Source organism: Hipposideros armiger, unplaced genomic scaffold, assembly GCF_001890085.2.
Source record: "Hipposideros armiger isolate ML-2016 unplaced genomic scaffold, ASM189008v1 scaffold_14, whole genome shotgun sequence".
Classification (NCBI taxonomy): Eukaryota; Metazoa; Chordata; class Mammalia; order Chiroptera; family Hipposideridae; genus Hipposideros; species Hipposideros armiger.
In genome coordinates this window covers 5262661-5289360 of record NW_017731364.1, presented here as the reverse complement: position 1 = coordinate 5289360, position 26700 = coordinate 5262661, and the positions used below count along the sequence as shown (strand labels likewise).

Genomic DNA, 26700 nt, shown 5'->3' with positions numbered 1-26700 from the left:
AGCTGGTCATTCCGTCCCCCTACTCGCCCCCCCAGGAAACGGATTTAATCTTTTATTTATTTATTTTTCAACCAGTTTATAGTTTCCAGGAGAAACGGTGGCATCGCTCAGAGCCACAAACTGTATTTCTAAACAGCTCTTTCCCTGGTTCCTTTTTTTTTTTTTTTTTTTTTTTTTTTACTGTCCGGACAGTAAAAAAAAAAAGTGGGGCAGGAGAGAGGGAACCAGGGAAAGAGCTGTTTAGAAATACAGTTTGTGGCTCTGAGCGATGCCACCGGCTTCCTCTAGAGAGGCTGCCAGTTTCCCTTTTTCTTTGCAAGGTGTATGTGGTTTTAATAAATAACTTTTTAAAAGAGGGGGACTGGCAAGACTCGTCAGGAGACAGGTATCTATTTTGCTCACTATTTACTACCAGGAGTCTTTGGCACTGGAACTGAACCTCGTAAATCTGCAGCCCAAGTTGAAGTTCATCTGGCCCTAGTCCACACGCTATTCCTGGAGGTAGCAAACATGAGCTCAAAGGAAAGAGGTGAAATCACATTCTCGCTTTAAAATATATACATTTTTTTTAAATGAAGAAAAGCTATTTGTCTCTGGGGGAGGAGAACTGGAAAGAGCATCAGGAGACGGGCATTCCCTTGCTGAAATGACTGCATTTGACTCTCGAGGCCAAAATAAAAACCTGTCAATGAGAAATAGTCTCCCTCCCCCCATTTTAAAATAGAAGTTTCCAATATCCAACTATTTGGAAGACTGTCCAATACTGCAGACCCAAGCATTTGATGGGTTTTAAGGGTCTGTTGATAGTGACAATAAGACTAGAAGCTCTTTGTGAAAACTGAGCAACTTGAAGAAGGCAGCCAGAGGAAGCTGGAATTCTCCAATTGGCCTTTTTCCCTGTGCTCAGTTTTGAAAGGTTTTACCCCATGCTTTCTTGAAAAGACTGTTCAATTCATTCTGGGTTTAGTGGACAGGGGTGGGACTCTAAATTCTTAAGCTGTTGTTTGCTGGACCTTGAAGAGTTCCAGTTATTGGTTGAGTAAATGGTAGCCATGACTAGATGTCAAAATCCTTCCTTCCCTCTCTCCCCTGCCGGGTAGCCACACTCAACAGCCCAGTTGTTGAGAAAAAGTTGAGATTCAGAGAAGGTGGTGCGGCAGCGCCACCCCTCGGTGAGTGAAACTCTATGTGCAAAAGTCAAATATTGAAAAATACTGTGAAACGACCTTATGAGAATTTTTTTTTCCCCTTTAGGAAGGGGAGATAAATCTAACTTTTTCAAGAAGGACTTTGCAGTTGGTCTTTCCAGTGGGGCGGAGGGGGAGGGGGGAAATGAAGTTGCTTTCCATCAAGGATGGTGTCATAATAGGCAAAGTAGTGAGAAAGTGTCATAATAGAAGAGAGAGAGACAGAGAGAGAGAGAGAGAGAGAGAGAGAGAGAGAAAGAGAGAGAGAGAGAGAGNCAAGACTTTGGGGAAAAGCAAAACACAAACAAGTATTTGGCTCAAAATTTTGTAGAACACACGCGTACACATATCCAAATATACACACATTTCTTGCAGGAAGAAATTTCCTAAGTCTACAATAACGGAAAGAGTAAACCCACCACTTGCTGTCCTGGAAAGAAACAAAACAAATCCTTTGAACACTGTCTCTTAAGTGCAGGAGAGCCTCCTCTCGGTAAAAGTCCAAGGGGAAAAAGAAAATTGCACCAAAAAAAAAAAAAGTGGGGGTTGGGATTGTTACATACGACCAAAATTTCAGCTTCTTTCAATAGCATCAGTATTAAAAATAGCACATCTTCTTTAAACCGCTTGAGAGATTAGATAGGGAAACACAGAGAGAGAGAGAGAGAGAGAGAGAGAGAGAGAGAGAGAGAGAGAGAGAGAGAGAAAACAAAATCCAACGATGCGGGATCCTAAGATTTACGTAACACCACAAACTTACAAAACGCAAAAATCAGAAGCAAAAATCCAAAAATCATCAAAATACAACCACCAAAAATCCCAAGCCACCACATCAACAAGGAAAAAAACCCAACTGTCCCAAATAAAAATAAAGCAAATGAACCCACCGAAAACTGCTTGGCAAGTATTTTTCTCGTGGTGCCTAATATTCTAGCTGGAAAGAGCTGTGGTGTTTATTGTTTTTTGTTGTTGTTTTTTTCCTCTTACTCGCCTCTAAGCCTACTATATATAACAGACTTTTTCCTACGGCTGGAACCTCTCGCTCCCTTTTGTGTAATTTAGCTCGAGGAGCCGAGTTTATGGGTAAGAGAGGAGGAATTAGACCCAGACCCCGGGAAAGCAAAGCTCACTCCCCCTCTTATGTCACCGAATAGCAAATTAGTTCTCAGAATTCCAGAGGCCGAGCTTTGCTACAGCGAAGACGCCGACGTCACAGAGGGGGAGCCCACGTGACGGTGGCGGAGCAGGCCGTACCACCGCTCCGAGCCTGGGGAGGGAGGGCCACCGCCTGGCCCCTCGAGCCTCGAACTGGGACCTCCAAATTCAAGACACACAGCCTGTGAGGGCCTTGAAATATGCCGGAAAATGGGAAAATATTGTGGCTTTGAGGGTTTTTTATGGACTAGAGGAGGCAAAAGTTCGGGAGAGCTGACACCGAGTCCTCCCCTGTCATGTAGCAGTGGTAAAGTCCGCAGCTCAAATTCCGAGAATTGAGCTCTGTTGATTCTTAGAACTGGGGTTCTTAGAAGTGGTGATGCAAGAAGTTTCTAGGAAAGGCCGGACACCAGGTGATTATTGCTGTTGCTGCCGCCGCTGCTGCTGCTGCCGCCGCCGCTGCTGTTGCCGCTGGTGCCGCTGCCGCCGCCGCTGCTCATGATCATTATTTTACCTTTTAATTCTTTTTTTCCGCTCTTGCCAAATGCTTTGGCTCCAAGTTTCCTATGTGTATCTATTGATATAAATGTATATATTTATTTATTCTAGCTGTCAGGTGTTAAAAATAAATGCCGAAGATTAGCCCCACGTCTCTCCCACTCTAGGATGTAGATTTTTATGTATTTATTATTTTATTCTTGTTGTCTTTGAGTGAATCGGCCGGTTTGGGGAGGCTTTTGCCACCCTCCCTTGTGTTGTTTTGGTTTTTGAAAAGGAGGTGGAAGAGAGGAAGAAGGGGAGTTAGGGGGCGGCCGGAGCAGAAAGGACGAGACAGTGTTTGGGGGGTGATTCGCGCAAGTCTGGGGGCTGTCTGGCCCTAGACCGCGTAGAGGACGCGCGCTCGCGCTCTCGCTCTTTCTGCTGCCTGCTTGCGTACGGCTTGTGATTTCGCTGGATTCGTGCGGCTGTGTTTTTCCCCTCTTTTCTAGCTTGCAAGCTGCCTTTTTTGCTCCCTCGCTCCAGCCTGCCCTTCCCTCCCTCCCTCCACCTTTCCCTCGCCTTTCCTTCCTTCCCCTCTCCCGTCCTTCTTGGTAACTCCGGGAGGCGATGAGGGAGGCTGCCTGCTCGCTTGCCTCGCTGGCTCCCTTCCACCGGCCTCGGTCCTCTAGATTCCCTGCTTCCGAGCCGAGATTTGGGAGGAAAAATGCAAGCGAACTCCTCGTTGTTGTTGTTGTTGTGTTTTTTGTTGTTGTTTTTTTTTCATAAACCCAGATGAAGTATAGTTTCTACTCTTTCTTTTCAGTGCCGTGATCTTCCTAATGAAATGAGAGTGTTTTGGTGTCCCCTTCCCCTGCGTTTGGGGAAGATTTAGCTTGCCTGGGGGCGGGGATGTTGAATACTTTGAAAATTATTCTTTCTTGGTTGCAGTCGAGGGACTCGAGAACCCCCGCACGCTCCCTCTCCCCATCCTAAGGGTAGAAGCTGACGGCGGGACAGTGATTTGGGGAGTGGGTGGGGAAAGGGTGCGTGTTTGCACCTGCGGTGCTGTACAGCGTGCGGGGACTCCCGGAACCTTCACAGGACAGCCCAGCAGAGCGGGAAGGTGGCAGGATTTCTTGGCGGTCACGGTGTTTGTATTTTGGGTGCTGCGTGACTCTGTGTTAGCTCCCAATGGCTGTTCCTCTTCTTTCCTAAATTTTATGTTTCCCATGGTGCAAGCTTTGTAAAATGACAATTGCAGGCCGGAGAGCGGTCGACGTCAGGCTTCATATTCCCAAGGTCCTTGCACTGGGCAAGGGGAAAACAAACAGCCCCAGCCCGCGTTCCTACGTGCAAGACCCGGGAGGAGAGAAGGGCACTTTGTGGTACTGGCCGGGCGACCCGGCGCGGGAGGAGGGGGCATGGGCGCGAAAGGGAGATCTTTGTGAGTGATTTTGCAAAAACGGATTGCGAGGTTGGTTGGATTTGCAACCTGTGGCTCTTCTCGAGGGAGCAGGAATGGGGGAAGGCGGCGGCGGCGGCGGCCCGGGGCGGGAGCGGGTAGGGAGTTGGAGCCTCGGAAATCGGCTGCGTTCGAGGGCAGCGGGAGCGAGAGGCCACCCCGCTGCCGGATGTAGTGACCATGGTGAATGTCTTGAGAACTGTGGATTGCGTTGCCTGTGTGATGCCGTGTTATTAGAACTCTGGCGAAAATGGAACTAGTGTTGCAATTATTAGTTTTAAAGCTTCCCCATGGAAAACAAAAACAGCACAACAGATTAAAAAAAAGAATGAAAAAGACCCCTTTTATGTTGTACCCCTTCTCTCAGTGGTTAAGATTGGTGGTGGGGGTCCGGACAACTGAGCAGGGGGAATGACCCCAAACAGGGTGCTGAAAGTCTAGACTTGTTACTGTGTCCCTGACTGTCTCAGAGAGCTGGTCATTCCGTCCCCCTACTCGCCCCCCCAGGAAACGGATTTAATCTTTTATTTATTTATTTTTCAACCAGTTTATAGTTTCCAGGAGAAAATCTTGTAATGCTTTACTTTTTCTTTTTTTTAAGTAAAGTGAGTGTCAGTAGATGCATTTTTTTTTTTTTTTTTTTTTTTTTTTTTTTTCCGGACAGTAAAAAAAAAAAGTGGGGCAGGAGAGAGGGAACCAGGGAAAGAGCTGTTTAGAAATACAGTTTGTGGCTCTGAGCGATGCCACCGGCTTCCTCTAGAGAGGCTGCCAGTTTCCCTTTTTCTTTGCAAGGTGTATGTGGTTTTAATAAATAACTTTTTAAAAGAGGGGGACTGGCAAGACTCGTCAGGAGACAGGTATCTATTTTGCTCACTATTTACTACCAGGAGTCTTTGGCACTGGAACTGAACCTCGTAAATCTGCAGCCCAAGTTGAAGTTCATCTGGCCCTAGTCCACACGCTATTCCTGGAGGTAGCAAACATGAGCTCAAAGGAAAGAGGTGAAATCACATTCTCGCTTTAAAATATATACATTTTTTTTAAATGAAGAAAAGCTATTTGTCTCTGGGGGAGGAGAACTGGAAAGAGCATCAGGAGACGGGCATTCCCTTGCTGAAATGACTGCATTTGACTCTCGAGGCCAAAATAAAAACCTGTCAATGAGAAATAGTCTCCCTCCCCCCATTTTAAAATAGAAGTTTCCAATATCCAACTATTTGGAAGACTGTCCAATACTGCAGACCCAAGCATTTGATGGGTTTTAAGGGTCTGTTGATAGTGACAATAAGACTAGAAGCTCTTTGTGAAAACTGAGCAACTTGAAGAAGGCAGCCAGAGGAAGCTGGAATTCTCCAATTGGCCTTTTTCCCTGTGCTCAGTTTTGAAAGGTTTTACCCCATGCTTTCTTGAAAAGACTGTTCAATTCATTCTGGGTTTAGTGGACAGGGGTGGGACTCTAAATTCTTAAGCTGTTGTTTGCTGGACCTTGAAGAGTTCCAGTTATTGGTTGAGTAAATGGTAGCCATGACTAGATGTCAAAATCCTTCCTTCCCTCTCTCCCCTGCCGGGTAGCCACACTCAACAGCCCAGTTGTTGAGAAAAAGTTGAGATTCAGAGAAGGTGGTGCGGCAGCGCCACCCCTCGGTGAGTGAAACTCTATGTGCAAAAGTCAAATATTGAAAAATACTGTGAAACGACCTTATGAGAATTTTTTTTTCCCCTTTAGGAAGGGGAGATAAATCTAACTTTTTCAAGAAGGACTTTGCAGTTGGTCTTTCCAGTGGGGCGGAGGGGGAGGGGGGAAATGAAGTTGCTTTCCATCAAGGATGGTGTCATAATAGGCAAAGTAGTGAGAAAGTGTCATAATAGAAGAGAGAGAGAGAGAGAGAGAGAGAGAGAGAGAGAGAGAGAGAGAAAGAGAGAGAGAGAGAGAGCGAGAGCGAGCGAAGTGTTGCCTAGTTGGCTTTAAGTAGGCGAGTTCTCCAGGCGGAGGCAGTTCCCCTTCCTTTTGGACTTGGCTTCGCAGGGCTCCTGAATTCTGCCTGTCTGACACTGAGATAAAGAGGAATATTTTGGTGTCAAAAACCATAGTGACTGGAAGTCGTGTAGTTTTTGCTGACGGTGATGATGGTGTACATGGAAGGGGGAGGAGGGATATTTGGGGATGGCGTGGGGCAATGGAGGCTGGTCTAGCTGGGCTTGGAGCCCTGTGGGAGGCAAAATCGTGCGGCGCGTGCCGGTTTCCCGCACTGCGCAACAAGTGGGAATGCCGCCGCCAGTGATGCGAGTGAGGGTGCTGTGTTGTGGCAAAGCTGGCCGGTTTCTCCTCGCCCCACGGGATACCAAGAGTGGCTCCTCTAGACCCTCCCCTTCTCGCAATCCGAGATCAGCAGCGCCGCGGAAAGATCGTACTAGTCCTTTCTCCCCCCACTGTGGCTTTGCCGAGCTCAGTAGCCTGGGTGGACCCCCTTTTCTCCACGGGGATCAGTTTATCCTCGACTCTATTCTACTTAGTAAAGACAAGTGCATCCTTTCCCTTCCCAATACGTTCAGCATTTCGGGCTGGAAACATCAACGTATAATACATGAATTCAACTGCAAATTATGTGTTGTGGTTGCTAGAGGCGTGAGCATCGGGAAGAACAGAATTACAGCCAGTCAATTAAATGTTTTCCATCTTTGCCTATGGAGGCAGCCTCCTCCCCCTAACAGACGAAAGAAAATTAAAAAAAAAAAAAAAAACAGGTTGTGGGTAGTAGTGGGGTGTGGAAGGTTGTGCCCTCGCGGTGATTTTCGGATGGAATGAGTCTGCCACCTAGTGGTAGGTCTTGACCGAGTTCCCCGCCTTGGGCTGTGGGCCGACAGCGTCACCTTTGAGACCCCCAAGCATCCCGACCAGGTGCTAGAACTGACAAGGAGGGCACCCTCCAATGAGGATAACATCTGACCTCCAAAGTTTTGGTAAGATGGATGAAAATCAGAAAGCCTCCGGATGCTTGTCCGGTCCACGTTGCTTAGCGATGAACATCGTACTCCACTAAGAGAACCATAAAATACCCCATTTTGATCACACTATCTCCCTGTCGCTGTGGTCTCTCCCTGGGGGGAAGTCGGTAGTGGAGGGATGCCCTGGGGGCTGTAGGACATACAGCCCTTTACAGTTGAGGAAACAGACCTGATGGGGGAGTGGGGGCTGTTAATGGTGAGTTAGTGACCTAATCGGGACTAGATTTTCTGTTTCGGATGTTTCAAAGTCAGTGACTGAAAGTCAAAGGCAAGTTTATCTCCGCTCCTTTGATGTTTCTAAGAGAAAGGGACAACAGTTAGAGAGAGCCATGATTTCAACTTCTTCAGTCACCGTAGTTGGAAACAGTTCTCCAATTGTCTTGGAGGAATTTGTTTAGGAAATATCGCCTAAGATTTTCAGTAACAGACATGAAAAGCCTACTGTTGTTCTGAGGAGTAGGGGTCTCAGATCTTGGGGGAGGGGGTGATTAAGGCCCTGTTCCTTGACATTCAGAGACGCACCTTGCTGCACCTCAGGCTCACATTTGGATACTAAAATCAGTGTCCTCCCCTTCCTTCTAAATTTTGCTTAGTGGTTTGGAGAGAAATCAGTTATGTGGGTGGGTCATACGGACAGGTAGAGTATAATCCTCATAGAATGTGCCACAACAGCTTCATAGCAAAGTTTTCTTTCTCAGAACTCAAAACTTAAGATGGCAAACGCGCGTCTGCCTGCTGGCGGCCCCTAGCGACCGCCGGCGCGTACACCCGCGGGAGACGCTGTATAGTCTCCACCGCCCTGGTCCGCCGGAATCGAGTTCAGCCTCTCCCACTGCGGGAGCTGTTGGAGGCCGCGTCGGAGAAACGCGCCTCTGTTCGGGCTGGAAACGAATCTGGGGACGTGTTTGAAGAGCGGTCAAGTTTGACTCATCGCTTTCCAAGGACAGTTAGTGCCTTCCATCTTCATTAACGTGAATAAAGACCTTGGCTGACTTCTGTCCAGATCGGATTTTTAAAGGCATTGTTTGCTTGGGGAGATCATGCCGCTCCCCTCCCCCGCCAGCCTTTTTACAAAGGCAAAGACGGGTCCAGCCAGGATGGCCGAGATATCTTTGCTCGGGGACGTGGTTTGTTGACATTGTCTGCCCGCCCTTTCTGGAAAGCTGTCGCGAGCTGGGCGCATGGAGAGCGTCCCTTCAGCAACTCCTCTTCGGATCTTGGTGATAAAACACATCCTTCTATTTTATTGCATTTCCTAGAAGCTTGCAGGCTTGCAAGAGAGCTGTTGGCAGGAAACGTGATATAAATGAAAGTCAGGACGTAAAGTCCTCGAACACCTTGGTCGCCCAAAACGATCGCCAAGGCCGCCGCGTTAAAAAATTCGCTTTCATCTACTGTCGACTCTCCACCCTCCCGCCCCCCAGCCAAGAGCGCGAAGAGTGTCACCACCACCACCACCACCACCACCACCACCACCACCCCCCCCCCCCGAACAAAAACAACTCAGCGGTATGACTCCACCCGCTACCGCGGGACCACTGTAGCTGGATCGGAGCAGATCCTTAGTTAAGATGCTGCGGAGAAAGGGAGCGCTCCGGTAGGAGTTCTAATGCGGAGTTCGCTGCAGCAGCTCCAGCCTTATTAAAATAACTGGTCCCTGCCCCTAAACAGTACTTTGCACTGACACATTCTCTTTTGGATTTCTCAGCGAGGCATTGGAGTTATTAGATTACCAATAATCCAACGGCCGGCCGGGATTGGGCGGGGGAGTAGGGCGGGGGATGGGGGGTGGAGGGAAGGACGGAAGGAGTTCTCCAGATCCCGAGACTGCCTAAACTAGGTCAATGGGAAGGAGGGGCGGGGCGACTAGGGATTGTTGGTTTCAAGCCTTGATGCATGGCTCCCTCCAGTGTTAGGCAACGGTAAAACATGATTAGGTTTGAGCTCCCAGAACCACGGGACTCCTAATTTCCAATAAGTGCATTGATTTAATTTTTACTTCGCTTCCTGGATTCTCATCCCACCCCATATTAAATTTCAGCCCTCGCTTTCACGTTTATTCCACCATGCGAAGGGATGAGACAGTCTCAAAGTCGGACTATACGGGGCTGAAGTGGCCCAGTCTTTATGAACGGACCTTGACCCCGCCTCCGCCGCCCAAGTGATGCGCAGCGTGTAGTGTAGCTACCGCCAGTTTTAGGACCCGGCTGAGGCCTTAGTGGCTACGCTACGTCTTAAGCATTCCCCCACCGCCTTATCCCCGGTCCCTGAAAGCGCCTCTCTAAGCCTGCTACTGAGACCAATTAGGAGACGGCACACAGAGGTTATAATTCCGAAGAAGGCCACGGGAAGGCGAGGCAACCTTGAAGCGCAGCCGTGCGCGCGGTGGGGTCGGCGCCCGGCGGCCTCTGCTCAATGCTGTGTCTAAGGTTTCGGAGAAATCGAATTCGGAAATACCGAAACCGGTCCGGGTTTGGACTGGCAGCTCCTAGTCTGAAGATTTAGGGCGGAAACCCAGCCTATCTGGGTTCCCCTACTTGCCAACGTAGGCGGAAAGGGGCTTTGGGTTTAGTTTTCCTCCAGCTCGACTGGGGCGCGCTGGATGGAGACCCTCAGCTCTAGGGACTCATCTTTTTTACCTTGACGCCTCGCCTAACCACCCTCTTAAATGGGGGGGGGGCAAGAAAAAAAGAAAAATTACCCCTCAGGCAAACAAACGCCGGAATTGGGCAACTTGAAGTCATGAAATGAGCCTTGGATTGGACCCAAAATCCTGGGTTCTAGATCCGCTCTGCTACTAAGTTGTCGGACCTTCCCCATTTGTAAAATTGTTGAAGGGAAGGGTTGGACTACGTGAGCTCTAAGAGTCCCTGGATCCGACGCGGCCGAGGGATTTAAGGGAAAGTGCGCCATATTCCCAGCGAGCCTCCTCCGGTGCCCCCACCCCCTCCCCCTCCGGTGAATCCCCGGCCGCCCGCGCGGCGCAGGCGGCGATCTTGGCGGCCGTCGGGGGCCGGCAGCTTCCTGGAAAGTTACTTCTTGTTGGAGCCGGCGATAGGCAGAGTGTTCTGTGAAATCCGCTGAGCTGAGATCGACTACGTTCCGGGAATGAGAGGGCTGTGCCATTCCCCTCACTGCCCCCTGCCTTGACGGCGTAACAGGAAAAAAAAAAGAAAGAAAGAAAGAAAGGCACACACAATGTTAGCTACCGAGGTGCACTAAAAGTTTTATTTGAATCTACCAAATTAAGGGTTGCCACGGTCATACCATAGGGCCTCCGCCGAGCCTGCAGGGGCTTGGAGGCGGACGGGCAGCGGTGCGAGCACAACGCCCCCGGGTGGGCGGTCCCTGGCAGACAGGTACGGTGTCTTGAGGGTGGGCAAATCTGAGCCAGCTTGCTCCGGCGCTCACGGCTGGAGTTTGCCCGCGTGTGTGAGCGAGAGAATGGGCTGCCTAGTGCCCGCCGAGTGGAGGAGGGAGGAAAAGGATCGGGTCTTTGTATTGGCTCATTCTCGCTCTTAACCTCGCCTCTTGCCCTTCTCTCATCGTCTTTATCTCCCTTTTTCTCCCTGTCATTTCTGCTGTCTTCTTTTCTCTCTTGGGATCTGCCTTCTCCTCAAGGTGCCTACTTGAAAATACACAGGGAAAGTACCCAAGAAGAGAAAGTGTGTGTGAGGGGGGGGGGGTGGAGAAGACAACGTTTAACTTTCACTTGGTTACTGTGCCTGGGGCGCGGTTGGGTCAGGTGCTGTGCATTTGTCAGTTTCTCCTGGACAGCTCTGCCCTCTTGGTTGTTTTTGTGGAATGAGTCTTGTGTGTGGCATTGGTGAGTTGGCTGAAGCTAGCAGACAGGTTTGTCCAGGGCTCGCTGGGGATTGGTTTTGAGATGTTGGGCAAGGGTTATCCCCTGGAGTCTCAGTATCCTCCCCAGTAAATCAGGGCTATGAGGCTCAGATACAATAATGGACTGGAAAGAGTTGAGTGGTCAGTAAAAAAAAACCCCAAATGCTAGTAGTGCCTCCACAACTGTGGCATCTAGAGGTATGTCCATTGCCCACACCCACCATAACCCACATACTCACTTGTGGTGGGGCCTCCTAAGACAGAGCTAGCCTAGGGAAAAGCGGACTTACTAAGGACATGGGCCTTAGCATATGTGCTTTTGTTTTTGGCCAATCCAGGCAGAGGTTTAGGGTGAAAAGTGCCCATCCCAGAGCCTTGCTGACAGTAGACCCAAGGAAATTGTTTTGTTTGTTTCAGTCCAAATCTGGACTGAGTCACTGCCAATTGTCAAGGTGAAATGGCAAATCTGGGCTTCCTGTGGTTCCAAAAGCCTGTGACTGGAAATCCACAGGCGAGCTGGTGGTTGAAGCTGGCTACAGGACAGGCTTAGGTATTCCAGAAGTGTTTAGGGATCTTTTTCATGGGGGAAGAGGAGAGGGTTTATAAATAAACCTCACATGTCTTCAGCATTCCTTTTCAAAGGAAACAATCATAGAACTTTGGTTAGCACCAATTTAGTGTATCGTTCTTGCCCATTTTGGGTTAGGATGGGGAGAGGAGTAAATAGGTTCTTTCGTCTTTTTCTGTCCTCTCCCTTCCCCCATTTTCTTCCCCCTAACCCCCCACTCACTCACATGCACACACTAACCTTGAAGCCGATGAGATTGAGTGACTGGCACTTGGGACCACAGAGAAATGTCAGAGTGTTTGGTTACAGACTCAAGGAAACCTCTCATTTTAGAGTGCTCATTTGGTAAGACTCAGCAGCCTGGAATGGGGGCAAAGTGTTTGCGTGGGGGAAGGAACTTAAAAATGAGATTCACCCACATCAGGGTGCTGTCTTGCATGTTCTACAGCACGTAGGCTGATTTGGAAAGGGGATAGGAATTTGAGCCAGAAGACCTAGGGCCGAACCATTCACCATCTATGTGGCCTAACATGACCTCTTTGGCCTCAGGCCCCTTTACCTGGAAAATAGCTCTAAAGAGCTATGATTTTTTTTTAAGAAGTGGGTGGGGAAGAGGGGTCAGATATTGTTTTGTTTGGTAGCCCACATACAACCATAAGTGAGAGTCCTACACCTGTGCTTTAAATTATTTTGTTTTAGAGAAACCAATTTGGAGAGGGTTTCATGAGTGCTCCCTAGCCAGTTCTCACTTAAACCACACAAGTACCAGTAAATCTTTCACCAGCAGGGGGAAGCACAAACTTGGAAGTTTGTGGCACTCTATCCGGTCTTAGACCCAGGAGGGAAGGGAGAGGAAACTTTGAAACAGAAGGCAAAGATTCTTAAGAAAAGCGTAGATATGCCATCTCCGGTTGTATTCTGCAACTTCTGTATTCAGTTGTGTTTCAGACAGTCAGGAAGTATTGTCTGGCTGTTTGTCCTGAGCAAGCCAATTGAACCCCAGTCTCAGTTTTGTCACCAGTGAAATTGGGATAAAGATACTGACCCTGTTGGCCTTGTGGAATTATTCTAAGACTTGAAAGATAATATTTTAGCAGGTTTTGAAAAGTGTTTGGAGTTTTTAGGCCCCAAACACCTGAAGGATCATCCTTATTAATATTGAATTTTTTCTTGTCTTTTCCATAAACTCAAGGGCTTTTGGATGCTATACATGTTTTTTTTTACTTTGAAAAAGGAAATATATGTGTATATGTATATGTAATTAATGTATGTAATGTATTTCCAGTACTCAGGGGATAAGCACTATTGCATGGCTTCGGGTGCCTGTTGTTTTCCTAAGGGCCAAGCTGGAAAAATGTTTGCTAGCTTGTGGTAAAACCGCACCAGCTGGCAGGCTGCAGCTATCAAAGTAAAACTAAACACGTGTGTCCTAAAATAAGACTATAGTGGACAATCTTAAATTCATTAAATCAATTTCTGTTTGCTTTTCTTCTCTTCCCTGCAGGTTTTAAGCAAAATTTTGGACTGTGAACCAAGGCATTGGGTAAGTAAATTGAATTATATGCTTTAAAATTTTGTGGACAAACTGTTTCTTTTGAATTTGCCAATGCAAATGTTTGTGTGAACGTTGCCACTTTTCGTTAGATGAGATGAAGGATGGCTGATGCCTTCTCCATCACTCTCAGCCCTCATCCATTACCCTTGCATTGATTATAGTTAGACTATCTTAACACTGTTGTGTGAGCATTCATTCTCTTGTTCCTTTCTTAGTTCAAATGAATTTAGCCACCTACTCTGCCCCAGCAATGTGCTAGGTGCCCGAGGTACACTGAGACAGTTCTAAAGCCTAATGGAGGGGAGACAGATTTTGGCTCGGAAAATGAAGCAAGACACTGATGAGAAAAGCTATGATTTTGGAGAATCTATACTATGGATCAGGGACACATCTTAAATTTTTACAACCACATAGGTACTACATACAACTCCCATTTTGGGAAACAAAAGCCCAGAAACATTAAACAATCTGCTCAAGTCGCACAGCTAGCAAGAGATAAAGCTAGCATGCTCACCTTCAAAGCCTGGTTTCTCCCCCTGTCACACACTCACCGCCTCTCAATGCTGGCAGAGTATTTGGTATGTGGGGAAAACACTCAACAAATATTCATTCCCCTCCCCTTTCCCCTAAAGGACTTTTTATTTCAACTTGTTGGATAAAAATTATTCTCCCCATTTTATAGATGTGAATAATAATGCCCAGAGATGGGCCATGAATTGTTTAAAGACCAAACACAATGGACCTCGGCTCGCATTCCATATGTTAACAGGCTGAACCACCTGCTCTCACACTCCTGGTAAGCCAGAAACAGGTTCTGGAGGGCTAACAGGATTTTGACTCTTTTTTTCAGGTGAAGACAAAATGGCCTCGCCGGCTGACAGCTGTATCCAGTTCACCCGCCATGCCAGTGATGTTCTTCTCAACCTGAATCGCCTCCGGAGCCGTGATATTTTGACTGATGTTGTCATAGTGGTGAGCCGTGAGCAGTTTAGAGCCCATAAGACAGTCCTCATGGCCTGCAGGTGAGGGGTCTGGAAGGGAAAGATAGATGAATACACAGGGAGTGATGGCGCTGGCAGTGAGTGAGGCGGAACGTGTGGGCCTTTTGCTGGGTTTGGGATCACGTCTCATTTGCCTCCAGGCCTCCAGCACATGTCTTGGCAGAGTAGTATCCCAGAAACTGAATGAATGCACACATTTTAAAGAAGAAAGAGTTTCTGTTCTATGGGAATAGAGGGAGAAGAAATCATACACTTTCTCAAGAAAGAATATGTTGGGGCAAACATAGAGAAGAACTGCGGTTCACCAGTGGAAAAATAAAAAGTGAAGGAGAGTTTTTAATTATTTTAAGCAAATTAATTTGAAATATTTTGCTCTTTTGTTCCGTAACTGAATTTACATATTTTATATAAGTGAGCCAGCTATTATTTCTTCATATTTGTGAAGGGTTTCAAGTGTTCAGAGGAATTTTATATTACATCATCTCCCTGGGTCTTCACAGAGGCCTTTGTTATGGATGGCATGATTACGTCCATTCTACAGGTGATAAAAGATGATCTCATGTAGAGTCAGGGATCTCAATTGCTGGTAGAGAACTTACTCGACATCTACAACAGCACCTGTTTTTTAGTAGTGGAGAGAACAGAGTTTTATAGCGATCCAAAAATAATAGCTCATGCTAACCAAGTGCTGAGTATGTGCCAGGCATCATTCTGTACCCTTGACATTTTTGTTCTTGATACAACTCTGTAAGGTAGACACTGTTGTTCCTGCTGTGCAGATAAAGAAACCAAGAGAAGTTAAGTCTCTTACCCTACGTTGCATAGCTACTTACTGGTTGAAGTGCAGCTCACTTCTGGTAACATGCTCAGAAAGAGAATTGAGATGACAACCAACCCAGAATTCTGGCTTCTAACTGACTGCTCTTTCCTCTGCTAGACAATTTGGAGGCATGACTTGAAGTTGGACTTGGATCTTCTAGGAATAATTACCTTGTGATAATCTATGGGCTTTTAGAGAAAATCAGTAGAGTGTAGATGTAGGCATCATTTCATTTATTTGTCATCAATACCCAACTTGGCTCTAAAAAAAAAAAAAATACAATAGGATTTTAAAAATAAGAATAATGGGAGGGAACAGAAAGGGTAATGCTTATCCCAAAGACATAGACTAAAATTAGTTACTGCAAATGAGTGTTAAATTTAACTCTGGTCATCTGTACAGTTAAGACTGAAAGGAAAAAACGGTCGTGGGACTTTGAGAAAATCACTTAACCTCTCTGATCTTAGTTCCCACATTTGTTAAGGGGAAGAGTGACAGTATCTACCTTGCAAGGTTGTAAAGAACACAGGATAATATATGTAAAGTGCTTAATGACTCACTGGCATTTAGTAAGCTCTCCATAAGTGGCAGCTATTATTAATTGCCATAAAGTTCTGGAGCTCGGCCCCAGGAAGAGGGGCTGCACATGATGTTGATTGTAATTGATGACAGTTTATACGTTTGCTGTAGTGAGACATTTGTTCGTTTTACAGTGGCTTATTCTACAGCATCTTCACAGACCAGTTGAAATGCAACCTTAATGTGATCAATTTGGATCCGGAGATCAACCCAGAGGGGTTCTGCATCCTCCTGGACTTCATGTACACATCTCGCCTCAATCTGCGGGAGGGCAACATCATGGCCGTGATGGCCACAGCTATGTACCTGCAGATGGAGCATGTCGTGGACACTTGCCGGAAGTTTATCAAGGCCAGGTGAGCTGCCACCCTAATGGGAACCTTGGAAATGAAAGGGACCAGAAACCCTCGATAACGCATGCATACAGAAAAAATAATCCTCTATAATGTGCCACAACCCACATTTCCGCTATTTGTGCACACTCCTGCCCTTTTTAACTCTTGCACTCCAGGCCAACTTGACTCCTTACTGCTATCAGATATGTCTTATGCATCCCCACCTCTTGCTTTGTTCCATTCACTTGATATACCCTTTCCTCCGACCCATTCTGCAAGGCCAAGCTTGGATGCCAGCTCCTCAGTAGATGTTATGATTATCACTCAGCTCCTTCCTCTGCTCGCCCTCTGTGTTCCGAAGCCTTTTGCCTGTCCTGTAGATCTTCCTTGCATTTCATCTATTTGCATATATGTTTTAGTTCTCCTTTAGACTTCCAGCTATTTACATGTGTGCCTTAGTTCCCCTATTAGACTGTGGGCTGCTTTACTCAGCTTTTATGTCACCCTACTCCCTCTAGAGAAGATGTATATTGAATTAAGTTGAGTTCACTGGGTCTAACGCCCTACCCAAGGGCCAGTAACATATGACCATCATTTAAAGGTGGGGAATCTGAGAGCCAAAGGAGTGAAGAGCTTTGCTAAGTGGAACAGAGACTCAGGGCGTGACTTCTTTGGAACCGTTTGATTGGCTGCTCTGGGGTGATTGCATCCCTTCTTAAACAAAAGTTTTTCCATCCTCTGTTTGAACACCTCCAGGAGCCAGGAAGTCAGTGTTCCCAGAGCCACGCAACCTACCTTGGACAGTTAGAAAGCTCCTTTTTATGGCGAGTTGAAATGGCTCCCTTAACCTTCATTCATTGGTTCTAGCTCTGTTAAATGTGATCACATTGAGTTGGCCTATTTTTCGCCCACATAATGTCCCTTCAAGCATATGCAGCTAGGGCTCTTTGTCTCCTGTCGGTGATAATGGTGGCTAGATCATCATTGTCATTATTATGAGTACTTTCTCTGGGTCAGGCCCTGTACTCGAGCAGCAGCGGTTAAGTAACTTGTTCCCGGTCACATAGCTGCTAAGTGGCACAGCTGGAGACCGGGTCAAGCTGCTTCAGAGGCAGGGCTTCCTGCACTAGCATTGCTTCCTGTTCTCCAAAGTACCCTTCCCACAACTACAGTCAGCATTCAGGGTGAATCCTTTCTTTGACAGGGCGTCAGTTTGTCTATGACCCTCTGAACATGTGGCGCTGGCATTGTATAAATTCTTCCCTCCGTGAGCCTCAGTTTCCATGTGTGTAAAATGGAGACAATAATACCTGACTTTACATCCTTGCAGGATTTTGCATGAGTGAAATGAAATAAGGGCTGTGAAAGTTTTACATTCTATAATAACACAAAGAATTACAGATTCAAACACACACACACACACACACACATATATTTATATATACTTATATATGTATATATGTTTTATATGTGTATATGTATATATTTTATATATATATAGCTTAAATGTACAAGATCATGTCTAAACAGGCACAGATTGTGTGGATAATTCTCTTCCCTTCTCTGGGCCTTGTTTCCCAACTGTGGGCTAGATTGCTAGACCTCTAGCATAAATGCCTTTTAACTGCAAGTGTTTCCCTGCCCCAGAACCATATCTCCTATGCCTCGCTGACCCGAGCACTACTATGGTTACATAGATCCGTGTCACCTGGAAGATGGTCTGTTTCACAGTTCTAATTTGGAGGCCGGCCGGTGTCTTTCTTTTTTTCTCCAGCAGTGAAGCAGAGATGGTTCCTGCCATCAAGCCTCCCCGTGAAGAGTTCCTGAACAGCCGGATGCTGACGCCCCAAGATATCATGGCCTATCGGGGCCGTGAGGTAGTGGAGAACAACCTGCCACTGAGGAACGCCCCCGGGTGTGAGAGCAGAGCCTTCGCCCCCAGCCTGTACAGCGGCCTCTCCACACCACCCGCCTCGTATCCGGTGTACAGCCACCTCCCTGTCAGCAGCTTTCTCTTCTCCGATGAGGAGCTGCGGGATGCCCGGATGCCTGTGGCCAACCCCTTCCCTAAGGAGCGGGCTCTCCCCTGCGACAGCGCCAGGCCAATCCCTGGGGAGTACAGCCGGCCGGCCATGGAAATATCCCCCAGTGTGTGCCACACCAACATCTACTCACCCAAAGAGGCAGCCCCAGAGGAGACACGGAGTGACATGCACTACAGTGTGGCCGAGGGCCCCAAGCCTGCTGCCCCCTCAGCCCGGAACGTCCCATACTTCCCCTGTGACAAGGCTGGCAAGGAAGAAGAGAGGCCCTCCTCGGAGGATGAGATCGCCATGCATTTCGAGCCCCCCAATGCACCCCTAAACCGGAAGGGCCTGGTGAGTCCACAGAGCCCCCAGAAGTCCGACTGCCAGCCCAACTCACCCACGGAGTCCTGTAGCAGCAAGAATGCCTGCATCCTGCAGACCTCTGGCTCCCCTCCAGCCAAGAGTCCCACCGACCCCAAAGCCTGCAACTGGAAGAAATACAAGTTCATCGTGCTCAACAGCCTCAACCAGAATGCCAAACCAGAGGGGCCTGAGCAGGCCGACCTGGGCCGCCTTTCCCCTCGAGCCTACACTGCCCCGCCGGCCTGCCAGCCACCCATGGAGCCTGAGAGTCTTGACCTCCAGTCTCCAACTAAGCTCAGCGCCAACGGGGAGGACTCCACCATCCCGCAGGCCAGCCGGCTTAATAACATCGTCAACAGGTGCTTCAGAGGCATTCCAGATCTGGGGTCAGGGGTTACCTGGCCAGTGTTCTGAGGTCATTGTTTTGATGGATGCAGGGGCCGTGTTCTTTTCTTGCCTGAAATGCTGAGCTTATTAGAGGAATGGGATAAGTGCCTAATGATTAAATTGACCTAAGGAAGGAAGGATATTAAATAAGCTTCAGTAAATTTCTTCATAGCAAGAGAGGGAATGCCTTCCTATGGTAGAAAAGCATTCCCTGAATCCCAAAGGCAGCTCCTGTGGCCCTGGTGTGACAGAGGGGATCCGCATACTTGCCTTGGAATGAGGGAAGCTGCAATACTGAGTAGAAGAAACTGGGTCTGGGAGTGGGGTTTTAGCTGGTTTGGCCCCATCGGTGATCTCTATGTGTGTGCTGTTGGGGATAACCCTGCAGCCCCAGACCCAGAGTGGCAAACGGACTCCATGAGCACAGGGAGGAGGGGGTGGCATAGAGGCTGGGCGGATTGCTTCTCCCTGCCGCAGCTGCTGAGCCTTTCCTCCTGCCCACAGGTCCCTGACGGGCTCCCCCCGCAGCAGCAGCGAGAGCCATTCGCCGCTCTACCTGCACCCCCCCAAGTGCACGTCCTGTGGCTCTCAGTCCCCGCAGCACGCGGAGATGTGCCTCCACACCGCTGGCCCCACGTTCCCGGAGGAGATGGGAGAGACCCAGTCTGAGTACTCAGATTCCAGCTGTGGTGAGTACCTCTCCCGCTCTCCTGTTGCCAGGGATAAGCCAGGCCTCTGTCTCTGCTCCATGGGGTGTGTGCCTCCATTTTACGGATGCTATTGTCACCAATTGGGAGACGCTCCCGATTGGAAGTCCGTTGGCACTTAAAATCACCAACCAATTGCCCACTCTTGACTGCTTGGGGAGCTAGGCTGACCAAAGCAGAGGACGGGGTATTAGAGTTCATCTGGGGTGAAAAAGAGAGCAAAGAGAATTGTCAGCTTCATTCCAGCAGAGGTAGCTTGTGGGGCTGGCTGTAACTTCCAGAGCTTTCTCAGACCCTCTGGACCCAAACTTCTGGTGTGGGATCTGTGCAAATGCTAGTTCACCCAGCGAGGCTGTAAGGAGAAGCATCTAAGCTGATTTATTCCTGCATCTCCCATAGGTCCTAGTGAGTCTCTTGAACAGAGTGGATCCTAATTCAGAATGTTAGCTGAATTAGATTAGTTGAACTGAATAATTAAATTGCAGTTTCTGGAAAGTCTGTGATTGGCATCCCCGGTGTTTATGAGATGAAAAAGTCTTCGTCTTCCCACAGCTCTGGCTGTAGTAACATAGCCCGGTAATACCGAATCAGGGGTGAGCCACCATGATGTATCATTTTCAAATTGTTATAACAAAAGAAAAAAATTAGTTACTTACACTGAGAGGTTTGGCACAGGGTTGGCGACCTGTAGTTGGGAGGGCAGGGGCTGTCCCCCTGTCCATTTGCCTTTGTTCTGCACTCTAGTTCCTTCTCTCTGGGTCTCTGTTTCTACTCCCACCATCGTCTTTGGTTTCCCCATCTCCCAGAAGTGTTTGGGAGGCATGACATCCAGATTGGGGCAAGGGTGACCATGTTTGTCATTGATCCTCCCTCCAGCAGTGACTTCAAAGTATCATTGAATGTGATTTCTATCTTACATTCCTATGATGCTTTGTGTTGTATCACGTCCTGTGAAGTAGGTAGGATAGGGGCTTATTATCCTGATTTTGGAGATAGAGACACAGACAGAGGCTCAGGGACGTGCAGGGTCTTGCCGAGGGCTCCTCTGTGTATGACTGCAAATAACACTATGAACTGATAAGAAAAGTCAGTTCTCAGTGCTCTCCAGAGAAGGCAGAGCCCCGCTGAGCTTTCCTCAGCCTGGTGCAGGCCACATGGGCACCTGCCGGTTTGAGCTTCCCTTCTGCACCTTAATATTCAAATCTGTTTCCTTTCTCCTTCGTGACTGAGACTCTAAATGCTAAGAAAAATAAAATCCCCACAGGCCCTTTGTTCTGGGTTTCCGTGAATGTTGGGTGGGCAGAGGCACTGGGGAAAGCTACAGAGGAGAGGGGCCTTGGAGCCCGACCTCCATTCCTCGTGCTGACATTGGTGTCCCCTCCCACCCTCTGACAGAGAACGGGGCCTTCTTCTGCAATGAGTGTGACTGCCGCTTCTCTGAGGAGGCCTCACTCAAGAGGCACACGCTGCAGACCCACAGTGACAAACCCTACAAGTGTGACCGCTGCCAGGCCTCCTTCCGCTACAAGGGCAACCTCGCCAGCCACAAGACCGTCCACACGGGTATGGCCCTGCCCCACCCCACCTGAGCTCGCCAGGGTTACTGGAGTCACAAAGGGGACAGATTCCCAGAGAAAGTAGTGTGGGGCCTTGCTACCCGGTGGGGTGAGGCAGGGAACAGGCCTCACCCTGGCCTGAACAAGGGGCCTAGCCCTGTCATGTCTTTGCTTAGTGGCGTGTCCACTCCCTGTCTCCTTTGTTTTTCCTCTGAGATGCTCTGTCCTGCTTCTCTACCTATGCTGGTGTCAGAAGGGTTAATCCCACGGTAGAGGGGGAGAAACTAAGGCTGAGAGAGGCAAGGTAGATTTGGTTTTTGTAAAGCCAGAAAAAAAAACAAAAAACTAAAGGCCTCTTGATTTCCTCTAAGGGCTTATTCCTTATCAACTCACATTCCTTTACCAGGTAGCTTCTAATAACCTGATTGTTGTCCAAAGTTGACTCTCTCGCTTGGTATTTTAAATGGGTCCTTTATCCCAGAAACTTTCCATGAGGGAAGGCACAGCCCTTCTGTTGGTTTCCTCTGTCTGAGCATCTACTCCAACTCAGGCCCCACCTCTGTTGCAAATGGAATCCAGCTGTCATTGCCACAAGCGGAAAAGCATGTTTGTTCTAAAAGAGAGAAACTAGAGCAGTCTGATTGTATCTCCCTGGTGAGTGGGTTGACTATTCAATCAGTCTTATCTAAGCAAAGAGCTAGAAGAGCCTTCCCAGGTCATCCAAATTCGCCCCTCAGGTTCCAAAGAGGGAAACTGAGGCCCAGAGAAGGAGGGTGACATGCCCAAGTCCCGCAGACCTTGTGCGCTCCCCGTCCTATGCTTGGCATTGTTTCTACTCCTGCATGCTTCTTGACTGTGATCAAGGAGTGCTGATACGTGTGTGTGGCGGGGGGGAGGTGGCGGGGGGCAGGCCAGGAGGCAGACCCCTGGATCTTCTCTTTGACATCTTCCAAGGGAAATAAAGTCGAAGTGGCTCCAGGAAGGGCGGCTTGCTTCAAAATCCCGGGACCAGGGACTAATGGTGACCTCCATTAAATATGGTTTTCCTTTTTCACTTTCTGTCTGTAATAGGTGAGAAACCCTATCGTTGTAACATCTGTGGGGCCCAGTTCAACCGGCCAGCCAACCTGAAAACCCACACTCGAATTCACTCTGGAGAGAAGCCCTACAAATGCGAAACCTGTGGAGCCAGATTTGTACAGGTGAGCGGGGGGCACGAGGAAATGATCTCTCAAACGTGGCGTGCTGATGAGTGGCTGCCGGGAAGTCTGCAGGTCACCCAGACAGAGCCTCTCACGCTTTGCTCTTCCTTTCAGGTGGCCCACCTCCGTGCCCACGTGCTCATCCACACTGGTGAGAAGCCCTATCCGTGTGAAATCTGTGGCACTCGTTTCCGGCACCTTCAGACTCTGAAGAGCCACCTGCGAATCCACACGGGAGAGAAACCTTACCATGTACGGAAGCCTGTGTGGCTATTGGCTGGCCTGGGCGGGGCAGGGAGGTGGAGGAGTTGGGCCGCAGAACTGTTTGCTCCAATCTCAAGGGCACACTGGGACGATCCCTAACGTAATGGTCATAAGACCTGGATTTGGGCCTGATTTTCAAAGACATCCTGCTTGACCTTGGCCTGGGTCTCAGTTTGCTCCTCTTTAAAATGGGGGTATTGGGCTAGGTGACCTGGGCCTTAGGAAAGAGGTCTGGGCTATGGATACATAGATTGTGGAGGCATTCATGCATTCCACAAATACTTATTGAGTGCTTGCAACGCACTCCTATACGGGGCTTGATGTCTACTTACGAGAAGCTAAGGAGTTTGAGAAGGAGCAGTCATAGGAGTAGGAGGAGAACCTGAAGCTTGTGGTAATATAGGAAAAAACAACAGAAAAGGCCATTGTAAGAAGGAGCAGGTGGCCAGTAGCAAGATGCCATGATCAGCTGGTAGGAATTGTAGTGTTCTAGAGCAGGGACTTGGGAAACTAAGGCTTGTGGGCTAACTTTTCAACATTCCATAAGCTAATAATGATTTTTATATTTTTAAAGGTCTAAAAAACAATCCAAAGAATAATATTCTGTGATATGTGCAAATTATATAAAATGTAAATTTAGAGCTTAATTGGAAGACAGCCATGCTTACTTGTTTATGTATTGTCTGCGGCTGCTTTCACACTACAATGGCAGAGTTTAGTTGTGTCAGAGAATGCAAAAGATTCCACAAAGGCTAAAATATTTACTATCTGGTTCTTTAAAGAAATAGCTTTACAGCTGATCTCTGCTGTAGAGGGGAAGATATTGGCCGGGCAACTGAGGTATCTAGGTTCTTATTCTGACTTATGGGGACCTTGGGCAAGCCCTGGCCCTCTCACTGGGCCACAGTTTTCTTTCTCTATAAAATGGTGCTGATGCTGTGGATGGACGGTTTTCAAACTGTGCTCCTTTAGTCACTGAGGTTCTGTAGCACCGCAGGGCAGAACTGGACTGGGACTGTAGCCTTGTTTACCTTCCCAGTTTCCATTTCATTTGAAAAGAGAGTCCCCCTTGCTTACCATGTGAAAACCACTGTTAGAGATGATGCTGACTTTATGGCATCACTCTGGTAGTGACGGGCACAGCAACAAACAAATAAATGGCTATTAACCCATATCACAAACGTTCACCTACAAAATGTAGTTCTTCTCGTTTGCTTTTCTATCTGTCCTTGGGTGACTGACTACCTTCTTACTTGCTGTTTGTTCTTCAGCACATTAGTTATCCTCCCAGTACCTTAATTTCCTCACCTGTAAAATGAGCCGGATAATAGGACCAAACTTAACGGCGTTGTTGTATTAAGTTAATAAATTTGCAAAAATGTTCAGAGCGGTGCTTGGCACATAGTGAGGGCACAATAAATATTTGCTATTATGATTATTCTCTAGAAGATTAGAGGCACAGGACGTCAGAGTGAAGAGTGACCTGCAGGGTCTATATGCTCAGTCCCTTACGAAGGGAAAACCAAAGCCCAGAGAGAAATGACACACTTGGGACCTAGATCAGTGGATGGCATGGGTTCTAGTCGCTGTCCCACCCATTCTAGTTTTTATTTTTCTAAATTTATTTACATTTTTATTTTAAAACATATTCTCTGTTATGAACATATTTTATTACGCTTTTTATTTGAGAATAGTTTTAGATTTATAGTAAAGTTGCAAAGGAGGTAGAGAGTTCCCATATGCCCCTAGTTTTCCATTTTTAACGTCTTATATTAGTAGAACACATTTTTCACAGTGAATGAACCCATGCTGATATGTTATTATAAACTAAAGTCCATACTTTATTTGGATATTCTTAGTTTTTTGCCTAAATTGTCCTTTTTCTGTCCCAGGATTGCATCTAGAGTACCCCATTACATTTAGTCATCCATTTTACTTTTCAGTAACTTTTCCACTAAAACTGTTACCATCTATTTATTGAATTAAAGTGAGAAACCGCTCCAGTTGCTAATGCCTTGTGAGCTTATCTAAGGTATATATTCTAAGTGGGACTGTAACTGCATTTTTAAATGTGTATCTTAGACTCGAGAATTTTCATGAATTCAGACTGTTCTAGTTCATTTGTCCAAATGTGTTTAGATTTAATGCATAGTTGCTTAAGAGATATATTCTACTCAATACTAGGAAGATGATAACATTTACTAAGCAGTGGTCACTGCCCTCAAAGCATTCCCCACCTGATAAGACAGGGCTAGAAACCTTACAGAGGTTCAAAAGAAAGAGGGATTGTTATCATCCTAGAGAGAGATTCAAAGAGGCCCTGATAATTAGAGGAGTTTGCATCTGCACTGAATTTTTGAATGAGACTTGAACTTGTGGAGTTAAGGCAGGAAATACAGCGCAAGAAGGGGAAAGGCATGAGAAACACCCTGGAGCGTAGGGGCAGGACATTTATGCAAAGCATACTGATCCAGGCTTGAGATGGACGCCTACCCTGGCCGTCCAGAAGGAAGGGCTACCCAACCCCTCACCGGGGGATGCCCTTCCCGGGGTCTTTGCACAAAGACACGTTTCTTGGGTTGACGACCCTTAACAGTTTGCCTCTGGGTTTCTTTCAGTGCGAGAAGTGTAACCTGCATTTTCGTCACAAAAGCCAGCTGCGTCTTCACTTGCGCCAGAAGCACGGCGCCATCACCAACACCAAGGTGCAGTACCGCGTGTCGGCCACTGACCTGCCCCCGGAGCTCCCCAAAGCCTGCTGAAGCATGGAGTGTTGATGCTGTCCATTCGAGCCCCTTCTCAGAATCTACCCAAAGGATACTGTAACACTTTACGATGTTCATCCCATGATGTAGTGCCTCTTTCATCCACTAGTGCAAATCATAGCTGGGCGTGGGGGGCGGGGGGCGCGGGGCGTGGGGACTGGGAGCTGAGGCGGCTCTCTTTCCCCCGCTGCCATAAAACATTAAGAAAATAATATTGCTTCTTCTCCTATGTGTAAGGCGAACCATGTCAGCAAAAAGCAAAATCATTTTATATATCAAAGTGGGGGAGTATGCAAAAGTTCTGACTTGACTTAGTCTGCAAAATGAGGAATGTACATGTCTTGTGGGAACAGATGTTTCTTTTGTATGTAAATGTGCTTTCTTTTAAAAGAAGAGACTTCAGTATGTTATCAAAGAGAGGGCTTTAATTTTTTTAACCAAAGGTGAAGGAATATATGGCAGAGTTGTAAATATATAAATATATATATATATATATATAAAATAAATATATATAAACCTAAAAAAGATATATTAAAAATATAAAACTGCGTTAAAGGCTCGATTTTGTATCTGCAGGCAGACACGGATCTGAGAATCTTTATTGAGAAAGAGCACTTAAGAGAATATTTTAAGTATTGCATCTGTATAAGTAAGAAAATATTTTGTCTAAAATGCCTCAGTGTATTTGTATTTTTTTGCAAGTGAAGGTTTACAATTTACAAAGTGTGTATTAAAAAAAAAAAAGAACAAAAAAAGCTGCGGAAGGAAAAATGTGTAGTTTTGTTCTAGTTTCCGGTTTGTATATACCTATACAACGTGTCCTACGGTGCCTTTTTCATGGAAGTTTTCAATGATGGACAAGCGTGCCATCCCTTTCTGAAGTGTAGGCAGACACAGGGACTTGAAGTTGTCACTAACTAAGCTCTCTTTGGGAATGTTTGTCTCATCCATCACATTCTGCGTCATGCTTGTGTTATAACTACTCCGGAGACAGGGTTTGGCTGTGTCTAAACTGCATTACCGCGTTGTAAAATATAGCTGTACAAATACAAGAATAAAATGTTGAAAAGTCAAGTCGGCTTGTTCTGGGGGGTCCTTCCTTGTGTTGGAATCAGGACTTGAATGGGTCTGGTTTCCTCTGCTCTTAACCTAGTGGGAAGTGTTCATGGAGGGCAGTGGCTGCTGGCTGGGGGGGGGTCTTGGAAAGGCCACAGCTGGGGCTTGCTCCTGGTAGCTGGGCAGGGGCCCATCTTTGACCTCCAGCACCAGGATGGACTGCAAACTCCAGACCCTGGTCATGAAGAGCTCTGGTGGGGGGTTCTGGATGGACCTTTCACCTCTATTTCCAGCTGGTTCCCTCTTCTCTCTGTTTTATTCACTCAGAGCTCTAGGCTGAGCTTTTAATGACTTCAGTTCTAGCCCTTCTGACACAAATGCA

General features: G+C 47.4%; 1 protein-coding gene across 5 annotated transcripts; it reads left to right on the top strand.

Annotated features, from left to right (window-relative positions):
* Positions 1–2680: 2680 nt before the first annotated feature.
* On the top strand, positions 2681–26336 carry BCL6 (BCL6 transcription repressor). 5 transcript variants are annotated; one of them, XM_019623518.1, is made up of 10 exons: positions 2686–2755; positions 13206–13244; positions 14107–14278; positions 15791–16012; positions 17769–18740; positions 19273–19457; positions 20871–21038; positions 22103–22233; positions 22348–22485; positions 25116–26336. In XM_019623518.1, the coding sequence occupies exons 3-10, from the start codon at positions 14118–14120 to the stop codon at positions 25257–25259; spliced, it is 2121 nt and encodes a 706-aa protein (XP_019479063.1). In that variant the 5' UTR covers positions 2686–2755; positions 13206–13244; positions 14107–14117; the 3' UTR covers positions 25260–26336. The 5 variants fall into 5 exon arrangements, with proteins under 5 accessions (XP_019479076.1, XP_019479063.1, XP_019479046.1 ...); XM_019623501.1 differs by having other exon boundaries at positions 17766–18740; XM_019623511.1 differs by lacking the exon at positions 2686–2755 and adding an exon at positions 10657–12046 and having other exon boundaries at positions 17766–18740.
* Positions 26337–26700: the final 364 nt, after the last annotated feature.